Raw genomic sequence first — 12429 nt, 5'->3', positions numbered from 1 at the left:
TTTTTTTAAACCAGGGTGGTTGGCGCCTCTTACCCCATTATTGTCTTTTCTGTTTCGATTTCTTGTAAGTGATCAAAGCGAGCTAGCAAGAAACAGATTCTCCCTTATGGTTCATGATAGATAAAACGGCCCGAATACGAATACCTATTTTGTTGTTTTGTCACTCACCGCAACACGACATATGTTTTTACAAAGGCAAGCTCTACAAGTTAAATAGGGTTCAATTGCAATTTTATTCTGTAAAGAATTCGATATTTTAACGGCAGTTTTAGAATGTGTTTAATGACTTAAAAAACCAATAATACACCACGTACATGCATTTTTATCCAATACGATTAAATTGAATGTTACATTCTTTTGGAGGTTATCATCGGCAAGGCGAAAAAAAAAATGTGAAGTTGTCACATGTAATCGAGGATCCAATTAACATGTCTCAAGAATAATCAAAATTACATGATGATTTGAAAAATGAATCAAACGCAATTTTGTGTTTTCTCTTTCCATTTTCTTATCTCTGCTCTAGGGGGCCCGGCCAGCGTCACTCCCTGAAAATCAAAATCAAGAGGAGAAAATTTACAAAATACTATAAAAAACATCTACAACTACAGTAAGTAAAATATATAATTCGCAAAAAATATTGATAAAGATGCCAAGATCACCACCGCTGGTGTTTTCGAAAAACAATGTGATTTTATTTTGATGAATGTTTGCACTCTTTGCTCAATTACATGTAACCCTGTTCAAACTGTGTTTCATTAATCAAACAATTTTCATAATGTGTTTAACTTATCTATGTATATTTAGATATGGTGTCTAAATATCCATGGATATGTCCGTACTGTGTTTATGTTATACATGTATATTTCCATATTGTATCTTCATCATTAATTCTCGCTATATAATTTGTTCAACACTAAACAGCGTTGTCATTTTTCGATTCTAAAGCCTGATGCATTTGGCATGATGGAAATAGTGCTTAATAAATACTCATGAATATTTTCACTATTTTGATAGTAACTATTATTATCATTATAATAATTATTATTATCGTCACGATTATTATGTTTATTATCATAATGAGAGGTAACATCAGTAATAGTATAAGAATGAATCTTCGTAGTAATATGATTTCATTATTATTGTTGTTATTATTGTAAATTTTCACTTGTACTATCAATATTATTATTATTATTATCATTATGATTTGTACAATGGCTACAATTCTAATGTGTAATCCGTGTAGTCTACACTCCCACCAAATAGATGTGTAGGGTAATTGGGACTGCATGAATGCATTCGCAAACTTTAGATTCATAAAGCATGCCGAGAATGAGAGAGAAAACAGAATTAAGAATTGTACCCACCTAGACGTAGAGGAGCTTGTTAGGACTGCCACTTCCTGTGTCAGAAATCTTGTTGTTGGAGGTGTTTGCCATCATCTTTGAACTGCTTCCGTAGCAAGCAATTGCACCTTTAAAAATATGACAGTCAATAAAACAAAACATATAATATGGACCATGTCCATGAGTTCTGTCCCCAGCTCGATCAGTGACATTCAAGACCATAAATTCCTAGAGCATGACTGTAGATGCAGTCTGTGGCCAGAGATACGCTGGAGAAATGTAGGATTTCCGATTTTATGCGAAAATCAACATCGACAGAGCACAATTGTTTTAACATAGATTGAATCAGAATATGGAATACATGGAAATACAAGAGCAATTCAACCAAAAATGATAACATAAACAAACCAATATTTACCTATAGATGTACATGTGAAGTTATATAATTACCTAGCGTGTCCTTATTAATGTGATGGAGTTATACAACAAGAAACCGGTATTTAAAATCCATGCATACCAGCAACGTGTGGGCAGGCCATGGAGGTCCCGCTGATTGTGTTGGTAGCACTATTACCAGTATGCCAAGTGGAGGTGATGGAAGCACCAGGAGCAAAGATGTCTAGGCAGCTTCCGTAGTTGGAGGACGACCAACGCTTATCTTTGTTGGTCGTAGCTCCAACAGTGATTGCCTGCAATGTTACGGTATTTTGTTTATTTTAGCTTTAATATTGCTGAGAATAAGGTTAAGGTTCATAAGTTTCATATTTATTGTCAATTAAACAATGGAAATTCGTCGTTTCACATTTTAAAAGTATCGATAATATGAACTTGAACTTAAACTTGATTATTATTGTTTTTATTATTATTATTATTATAATTATTATTATCATAATCATTATTATTATTAATAATAATAGGGTGACGATAATGGCAATGACAATACTAATCAAAGTAATATCAATTTAAATAATGATAATAATAATGATGAGGATAATGAAAATGCTAGAAAAGTGTAGTAGTCCAAGGACTAATTGCTCAGTATTTAAAGTGTAAAAATGTTCAGTAAATTGGATCATTGATTGAAAAATTAAAGTTATTAAAGTACAGAATCATTACGAATCAAATCACAGTGTGGAATCAAACGTTCATAGGTGTGCAAAATAGAAATTAAAGATTACTCGAATACTTAGCTGAAAAGTAGTTTGCACAAGTTTCGATGATGATGATGATAGTACTACTACCATCTTTGCCACTACTTATGGTAATAATAATAATCATAATAGTTTTTATGATAAAGATGATAATGATGATGATTAAAATAACAGTGCTCTTTTTTCTTTTAGTTTACGTCAATTAACATTGAGCCTACTAAGAATAATCAGAGATGAGCATTGCATGAATAATCAGTTAGATGTATGTTATCAAAAAGGTTTTCTCTACAAAGAAACATACTACATGGTGAATATGTCCAAAGCTTTCGATGCGGGAATTTTCTATTTTTCTTTCAGTTTGGCAACACAACTGAAACTGCTATACCAACTCTATTCAATATTGTATATTGAGTTCTGTCCGTGCGTTTGAAACGAAACTGACTGACGGCAATTGGAAAAGTTTATTTACCATATGTATATACATAAGATTTTTGGTACTGACATGTATGGAAAACACTACAGACCTTTTTAGAACCACAATAATGAGTAATTTATTACACATATCAAAAAGTCTAATACGATAAAATATAGGAACATAAAATTCCTGATCTGTAAGGGCCAGCATGCAATAATAATTTAGACAATGGTAAAACTTACGTTGGAAAGACGAGCTGGAGAAGTAGTGCAAGCATCCTTGTTGGAATTACCAGCGGCCACGGCAGTTGGAACTCCTGCGTTGATCATGCTCTTGACGGCGTTGTCCAGGGAAGTTGAAGCGCCTCCTCCAAGAGACATCGAGGCCACAAGATTATTAGTCGACTTTGCAATATTGGTTACATAATTCACCCCTGAGAAAAGGAATTAGAACCAATATTTGAAGAAAAAACACATTACACGGGCGTCAATAAAACGAAATATGAACGTTTTGACATTGGTGTTGTAAGCTTGGCAGTTACACCCTGCCCCGCCCAAATCGGTACTTTTTAAAACTTTCACCGATGATTCTGGATCGGGATATTAAAACCAAATTGTTATCATCCAGGAACAATCTGGGAAAATGCCTGTCCTTAAAAGTTTTAAGAGAGATTGAAAAATGGAGATGATATATACTTCTCTATCTTCGCCATCTCAGAATGTTTTAAACATAGCTCCCGCCTTGTGTCTCCAATAACAGTTTTAAATCAATTTGAAACAAGTTCTGTCTTGCAATATATGCAATGAAAATATATATTTAAAACGTTTGGTATCTTATGTGTGGCTTTGAGTTGACACAAGATCATCTTTATATTTTGTTTATGAGGTTCTGAAACTGTACGATGACATTTTCTAAAAACAAAAAGTGTCTAAAAGGTAATGATTATATTTCACCTAATTCAAGATTATCTATACATGGAATACGATATTGCAAATATGCAACATTAAAAACTCCACATCTCTCTCTCTCTCTCTCTCTCTCTATATATATTTATACTTATTTTCTTCTTTGTTTAGTTCTTCCACTGTTATGAGTATGTATTTATGATTTTTATGACATTTTGTTGTTACCAAACAGGGTCTCATTGAAGACCACCACTATCAGTGAAACATGCTATACTCTTTAAGAATGTCACTGAAAATTCATCAATACATATAGGCTATCTCGGCAGTACATGTACAAACATATATATTATCAGGGGTTTTAGAATCAAGATATCGTTATTTTTTTGGTAAATTACATTTTTCTGACAAAATTAATGTTTTTTGTTGTTTTTGTTTTGTTTACCTGAGATGATAGCACTGTTGCTGCCAGTACCATAGCAGCCCAGAACCTTGACTCCCCTGATTTGGACTGATGTGGCCACACCGTAGGTATTGGAGCCGACCGTTCCAGCGCAGTGGGTTCCATGTCCGTTGCAATCTTCCTGTTTTGCGAAACAATTCAATTATTTTCAGGTCTATTTGTTTCATATCCCACTCTCATAAACAAATGTAACATTTGTGAGGCTACAGCTTATTCCCTCACAGCCAAACTGAAATTATGTAACTTACTGCATAGGTATACGTGTAACGTCAGTTTTGAATCTAGCATTATGATAAAACAGGGTTCGCTCGCATAGTAATTAGAGTTATACATATAAACATACTTCTCAATAACAAATTGAAATAAAAAAAAAATCGCGAGCTAAAACGTTAAATAATCTACACGAAAGGAAGGAAATCGCAAATATATACACATTTTACTCACGTTGTTCCCACCAGCATAGTTTGCCACTTGCTTCGCACGACCACCGAAATTAGTGTGGGTCGCCCTTACGCCTGTGTCGATCACATAAACAGTTTTCCCACTCCCTTTACCTGTGAAAGATATGAACAATCATCATCATCATCATCATCATCATCATCATCATCTTCATCATCATCATCTTCATCATCATCATCATCATTATCATCATCATCATCACCATCAGTAGCATCATCCTCATTTATAATAACAATAACAATAATAATAATAACAAACCAAACGTTCGTTAGATAGATTATTCAATTGCCATGAAAACTACGTTCTTCCAGTAGTTAACTTTTCCACACTCACACTCACACTCACACACACACATATTCACACACGCACACACACACACAAATGCACACACACACACACACACACACACGCAAACGAACGCATAATAAAAACGGAAAAGCGATGCAATTCAAACTGTTGAAACTGTAAGTATCTTTTAAATTCGTTTGTAATGCCGTACCTCTTGCGTTTCAAACAATGTTTATGTCTGAAAAATATTCCCTCAATGACTCTTTATATTACTGATGCTGTAGAAAATTGTGCTGTCTCCTACCATTATGTGATGAATATTTGTTGTCAAGTGGGAGATTTCTTTGGTCAACACGATCCAGGCCCCATGTGACTTGAGTACGGTAGACACCATCTTGTTCAACATACTCAACGGCGGGAATGCTACGGACCTGAGTGAAGGATGCATATCAAACGTACATTATATATTATCGCTCTTTACTCCGGTGAAAAGGGCTGCTGTCGGCGTTTATAAAAGATGCTTTTATTTCAAAATGAAAAAAGGACAAGTATAGTTCTAATAATGTAGGATCAAATTCATAAGAACCAGCGGAAGGAGAATCTATTCACGCGAAATATTTTAGTAAGATTGACAAATTTGGTTTATAGGGAATAATAGGGAGCATTTTTATGACGTAAGGTAGGAGTTCCTTTCAATGAAACTGCATTTTAAATGATTCGTATAATTTCATGTCTGGGTTTAAAAAATCATAAGAAACGCCTACAAAATAAAAATATATGTTCAATCTGACGTTTATAAAAGCGTGCCCCAAACTCTGGTAGAATACAATTTCTGAAACTACACAATAAAACATGTGTTACCTACAAGGAGCACTCCCAGTAGACGTTTTTAACATTGTTTTGCAAAAAAATATATCTAGAACAAAAAGAAGAAAACTATTTGCTTAGTTTGGTATCATTTCTCTTTTGCAAAGTTTCCAATCGAGCGGTACTGGTGAAATTTGCCTTCTATTATTGAAAGTATGCTAGTCCATTTTAGAGTCATCCTGTTGAATAAAATACCTTCAGCCCAAGGGAAATCTCCACTAAGCCCCCTCTAAAAAAAAAAAAAAAAAAAAATGTGATTTCTATTTTCCATGGCAGCAGCGAACACAATTTATATATTGAGTATTTGAGAGTCAGATAAAATATAACCATCGGACATGCAGTTGCCACAGAACATTTAGCTGGTGAAAATCCGAAAATATCGGTCCATTATTCTTGAGATTAAAAAAAACCTGTGTCTATTTCCATGAATTACATTAAGAACAACAAGTTAAAATGTTAGCCCATGAGAGAAGATAAACTGAAACCTTAAACTAGAATTACTCACAATATCGAGGATATCATCTTCGAGCTCGGCAGCGAATCCATATATGGCGTCTCTGAAAATGGCGCCAACTTTTCCGCCGGAGAGACGAACGGTAGCGGCCATTTCATCAACGTCAAATTCTTCCTGTAATTAGATGTTATTTATATCTATATAGTCATTTAAAAAAAGCGTTACCCATTCCTACTTCACTTAATTTCGTTTCAAAGGGAGTACTTTTCTTGAATTGCTGTCTGGAAAGGCACAGCGAATATATATATTTTAAGGGAATTGTGAGGAAGTAAGCATTTGGCTTTATGTGTGCAATGGTATAGAGTCTCCTCTACACGGGGCCTCTATTTACGTCCTATACGAGGGACTTGGGTTTTTTAACTTCAACCTTTAGCCTGCGTCTTTGAAACGGGGGGAAGCAGGCTTCAGTCATCTACCTGGGTTGGATTCGAACCTACGACCTTTTGTTCGACAGGCAGATGCTTAAACCGACTGAGCCAACTCGCCTCCTGGAAGAATGAAGAACACAGGCTTTTCATTTCTCACTTAGTATATTGCATACTACGTTGGAGTAATATAGTGGTAACTTTACCGAATGAAATATTGCTATTATGAATCCAATTTATTGATATATTATGTGAAGAATATCGAACGAAAGAAAACGGGCATTTATGTTGTTCCATACTAATTATTATTAGGTGTTGATTTTTTTGATTTACGTTAAAAAACATGATGTTTCGGTCAAATAACGTGAGAAGAAATCTTTTAGTTCTGCAAAGCTTGGAATAGATAACTCATTATAGTCAGGTAACACTTGATGATCAGTGAGAAAGTAAGAGAAGTCTCCTTCACTTTGTAATGTCTAAGTTGTGATGTTGACCACGAAACCTATTGCTATATGAACAAAACTAAAGTTTCTTCTTGTCTCGGTTTCGGGATACTGGTGGTGAGGTTAACAATAATTTAATACTCACATTCAGCTTGATGATGTACTTTCCTGGGATGGGCTCAGAGTTCTCTAACAGAGGGGCCAGCTCGGCAGTGGCAACAGCCACCAAGAGAAGGGAAATGAAAAAACGCATCATGGCTGAAAAAGAAAAGACACAAGAAGTGGTGAATACCCGATGGAGAAATGCTTCTAAACCAATTACACCAAAGGCGGGAATTATCTGAAGATATCTGCACTACTATTTTTTAATGGAATTTAAATGTCTAGCCCTAGTTTGGATGTGCTGAACATTCTGACTCTTTCTTTGAAGATCGGCTGAAATATTGTGGCCCGTAAATATGAACAACTTACCAGATTCTTGGCCTCGGATGATTGACGATCTAAAAGAAAGCTTCGGTTGGTCTGCAGAGTGATGATCTAGTAGAGCACTGATCAGATCTAATGATTGGCTAGGCATGGTGAGCTGTATTTAAGTCTTTTAAGAGCAACACATGGAGCTTTCCCGAGGATCGCATGACGCAACGTGGTGGGCAAAGGTTGGAAATCCACGTGATCAAAATTCAACACAAGCAATTAAAAACAAGTTTATATATAGCAAGCAACTTTTATTTCTATTGTCTGGATTAATATGTTATCAGTGCCTTAAATAGAAACAACCAATTTTCATTATTTATTTCGTCTCTCTTGTTATTCTTACGAGTCAAAGGGCGTAGATACAGGTCTGAATTCGGGTATATCCCTCCTTTCATGAGAACTATCTGATTAGAAAGTATTTTTATTATTATTTAGTCAATTCTTACTTTTTGTGAAAATAGGGTTTATTATTCAGTCGAATTAACAGCTTTTGGTAGTTGCATGGCGCATTGCCTTTCTGTTAAATGATAATTAAAAGTTCTGAATATTAAAGAAAACTATGTTAAATAAGTTTTATATTTCTCGTCAGCTGTTGAAAGTCGACTCAGTTACTTTGCTTGAATTGCAAAACAGATCTAGGATGATTGCTGTATTAAAGATGGAGATTCAATCAAATTAAACCATATTGTTACCACTTACACTAGATATTTAGAAATAACTGTTTTAGACAACAAGTATGTGTTAAAGAATGCATGATCATGCTTCAGCTAGCCTTCATTGTAATGTAATTATTTCTTCTTTTGTAATTTTGTAATGATTGAAAATATAATGTTATTTATGGATCTACAACCAGTATTCTCTCTGTCGAAATTGTACTTTTTACCTTATTTTCGATATGTCTGATGTACACTATCATCCTCAGCATTATCTTTTATATATATCTCTCTCTATCTCTCGCTTTGTCTATCTTTCTCTCTCCCTCTCTCCCTTTCTCTTCCTCTGTCTTTCTCTATCTCACACTTTTTCCGGATCTATTGTGCTGTCTGCACTATTATCCTCCCTACCTCCCTTCTATATTTTCCTCCAGCCCTATAATGATTGTGGAATAGATTTAAGCAACTGTTAGCTGTTAAGCGAATTTTATTAATTTGTATATATAGGTATACACTGATTTATTTAGAAAATCCATTCACTGTGTGATATGTCTTAATACGATTTATGTTTGAATATATATTTATGTTTTTACACAATGTTCAACATTCTGCTGGCTGCAAATGAATTTTCAATAAAACCATTACCATCGGTGATAGCAATGAGTATTGATCATAATAACTTTAAACATTTGGGTGTAAAACGAGCAACTAGATATTGGTTGAAATATAGAAAATAATCCGAGTACCCCTGCCTTTATGAAATGTACAATTACGCCTCTGGTGATGATATACATTCAGTATATTTTCAGAGCTTCCGGCTTTATCTTATTTCATTGATACGACAATGATATTGCAGAAATTATTTTTATGATATCTTGAGAACAGACAGAAGTCACTGTTTGCTGCTAAGGGTTAACGCTTAATAGTGTTCTTGTCTTTTTGCACGTAGGCCCAGGGTGACCAGATGTTCTGAGTTGATGAAACATGATAACTACTCCGGGACGCCATTTTATCCCGTATTTAAACATGATAATTTTATAATCTGATAAAAGTGCATGATCAAGCATTTTGCTTTTCGTTCGCTCGTCAAGTTTCAGAAACTGAAATCTCGTGTTCGGGCAACGGAAATTTTTAACTCCAAGATTCCAGTATCGATGAATTTTCCTCATCAGAGATTCGTTAAGGAGAAGGCTTGACAAGGTTTGAAGACAGATTTTTGCCACCCCTGGAAATAGACCTACAGTGGTCTTTATTTTTTGTATTCAACCAATCATTAAAAACAATTCACAATCACACTGATACGTGTACAATTACAATACTTGTAATGACAGGTTATGAATCCCTGAGAAGCAAAGCTATTTAAAAGATCCATTAACATACAATTACAAAACAGTTTCAAATATTTTGCAAACACATTCAGTCTTACTCACATACTCAGACACAAAAATGCACTTTAAAGCATATTCTAAAGAGAGAGAGAGAGAGAGAGAGAGAGAAAGAGATGGAGAGGAGGAGAAGAGAAAAGAATATTAAAAAGAAAAAGTGGAATGAAAAAGAAGAAGAAGTGGAAGCACATGAAAAATGCGAAACATGAGATGAAAACTTACGGTTGTCATATCCAGTTTTACAATTTAAAAAATAGTTCCCTTTTGCACATAACTTTAAATGTTGACAAAGTTGAACTTGATCTTATGTCCTCGTTTAAATCATTTCATTTGCTTATTCCCACATTTCGACATAATTTCATTGCGTGGGTTGTACGATTAGGGGGTTTGTGTTAGTACCGCAGAACTTACAGTACTTTGTTTACATGGGCGAAAATGAGAATTAGATTTCGCACGGTTTGGATGCGGAAGGTGGGTTGAGGTTGACTAGTGCGGGCGCCACCACTTCAAGGGCGGATCCAGGAAGCCCCCGTCTGAACAAAGCGTATGTCAGACGTGCTACGTCACAATAAAATGAAATGTGGAGGTATTTTTTTTTATTTTTTAAGCATGTGCTGAGTTGGGGGAAGTAGCATACCACTGTCTCTTGTTAGCTCACTAATGATCAACAGATGATGTCACAAGATGAATTAGATATGGAGTATGTTTTTAGTGTAGAGCTTAGCAGGTCTGATAAAATTATTTAAACAAATGTTTAAATATCTATGAAATATATTTAGATGTTTGAATAACAAAATATGAGTTGTAGGCAGCCCTGCACATAAACTGGAATCAACCAAGATATTGATGTCACCCGACCTTTAAAAAAGTATTTCTAATTGTCACATTCTTTCTTAAGTTTTCTCGATCTTTAGTTCGACACGCAGACGCTTTACCGACTGCAGCTAGCTCAATCACCTCGATCCTGATCCCAAATTCCTGTTATTATACTCTTCCTTTACATTACACCCCTCTCCCTTAATCAGTCATCCATCTCCTTTACGCTGTGATCCCATCCCCCTTATTCCTCATTCTTCACTTTCTGTTTGGGAGATTGGGAAGGTGCCCCTAATTGCCGGCCCCCATGCATATAGATACACCACTTGCAGCGTACCAGGACACCTATACAGCTATCCGAATTTCTTGCAGCTTTTCAAACCTCCTTTAATGATCCCCAGGGAGTTCCATGTCAACCTGAGAAGTGTGACTTCCCAATTAACCAGCTGCATAATTTTGATATCTGTGTAAGTGATGTCTACCGCCAACTACTTTCTCTCCGGGAAAAGAAAGCCCCTGGTCCAGATAGTCTCTCTCCGTCCTTGCTGAAACATACTGCCGTTGCGACAGCTCCCATCCTCCAGCGTATCTATTATGTATCACTAGGTCTTGGTAAATTCCCAACCGTGTGGAAATCTGCCAATGTTACACCCGTGTTTAAATCTGGTGATAAATCATCTCTGTTTAACTATCGTCCAGTGGCTCTTACTTCAGTTGGCAGTAAAATCATGGAATCGCTGATAGTTTCCAAAATAGAATCTCATCTTGATTCCTCATGTCCAATCAACACCTCCCGACACGGTTTAGGAAAGGAAAGTCGTGTGTCACCCAAGTATTACGTCTCACACATGAATGGCTGAAGTGTTTGGAAGGTCCTAAATCTTGCCCGGTCGATGTAATACCCTTCGATAAACTGCCTCCTGATGTGTTGTTGTAGAAGTTAGCCATTCAGTTAAACATCAGTGTTAATCTCTGGCACTGGATAAAGTCACTACTCTGCAGTCGCCGCCAAAGAGTAATCTATAGAGGTGCTATCTCTGAATAGGCTAGAGTTCCATCTGGTGTCCCCCAAGGGAGTGTGATTGGACCGCTTTTGTTCAACATGTTTATAAACGACTTGACATCCTTAGTTGACTCTTCTATTGTGTTGTTCGCCGATGACACTATCATATTTAGGCCAATAAGATCAATTGTTGATTCAATTACCTTGCAAAACGATCTCACTAAAGTCTCTAATTGTGCTTATTTAACCGTATGTCTCTAAATATCTCCAAAACAAAAGTGATGAGATTATGCGCAGCGCGCAAAAGGGTTGACTCGCCCGCTTACATTTTGAATGATCAACCAATCGAAGTTGTCCAGAAAACCAAATATGTTAGAATAAATGCTAAATGTGCTGCGCGAAGCGCAAAAGTGCAAAAAAGAGGTAGAGAGTGGGAGAGAGAAAGATAATGAGAGACAGAGATGATAATAACCCAGGTAGCAAGCCCATGTGGGACCCACATATGGAAAACCATCTGGGGACCTAAGGCATCTGCACCCAATAAGCATATGGGACCCATATGGGTAAACTCATATAAGACAGATGGGACCCAGATGGGACCCATACCAAAGTGGGCCCAAATGGGTATGCCCAGCTTAATCCCATCAGGTACCCATATTGGTTAACCCAGATATATCCCACGTGGGTTAACCCAGATTTTTCCCATGTGTTACCCATATGGGCATATTCATATTCTAACCATATGAATACGCCCAGCTCATTCCCATCTGGGACCCATAAGGGCTGGCCCACATAGTTTACATATGGTTACTAAATATTGGCCTCAAGTATGGGAGACATATATGGGTTCCATTTAGCCCAGATGGCACAAGTGACCCAGATCATCCC

General features: G+C 36.1%; 1 protein-coding gene across 2 annotated transcripts; it reads right to left on the bottom strand.

Moving 5' to 3' along the window:
• Positions 1-214: 214 nt before the first annotated feature.
• Positions 215-7802, bottom strand: LOC753610 (aqualysin-1-like). 2 transcript variants are annotated; one of them, XM_030996914.1, is made up of 10 exons: positions 7682-7802; positions 7356-7468; positions 6394-6516; positions 5326-5452; positions 4719-4828; positions 4257-4395; positions 3152-3342; positions 1861-2032; positions 1361-1471; positions 215-541 (listed from the first exon to the last, which is right to left on the bottom strand). In XM_030996914.1, the coding sequence occupies exons 1-9, from the start codon at positions 7785-7787 to the stop codon at positions 1365-1367; spliced, it is 1188 nt and encodes a 395-aa protein (XP_030852774.1). In that variant the 5' UTR covers positions 7788-7802; the 3' UTR covers positions 215-541; positions 1361-1364. The 2 variants fall into 2 exon arrangements, with proteins under 2 accessions (XP_030852774.1, XP_030852775.1); XM_030996915.1 differs by having other exon boundaries at positions 215-545; positions 1365-1471.
• Between the last annotated feature and the right edge of the window lie 4627 nt (positions 7803-12429).

Source organism: Strongylocentrotus purpuratus, unplaced genomic scaffold (assembly GCF_000002235.5).
Source record: "Strongylocentrotus purpuratus isolate Spur 01 unplaced genomic scaffold, Spur_5.0 spur5_scaffold_3, whole genome shotgun sequence".
Classification (NCBI taxonomy): Eukaryota; Metazoa; Echinodermata; class Echinoidea; order Camarodonta; family Strongylocentrotidae; genus Strongylocentrotus; species Strongylocentrotus purpuratus.
This window is presented reverse-complemented; position numbering and strand designations above follow the sequence as displayed.

Coding starts and splice junctions, on each gene's coding strand:
- LOC753610 (XM_030996914.1), bottom strand. CDS start 7,787: ATGCCTAGCCAATCATTAGATCTGATCAGTGCTCTACTAGATCATCAC. Junction 7,469..7,681: donor CATCCGAGGCCAAGAATCTG/GTAAGTTGTTCA, acceptor TTTCTTTTTCAG/CCATGATGCGTTTTTTCATT. Junction 4,396..4,718: donor ACTATGCTGGTGGGAACAAC/GTGAGTAAAATG, acceptor TTCGCAAAACAG/GAAGATTGCAACGGACATGG.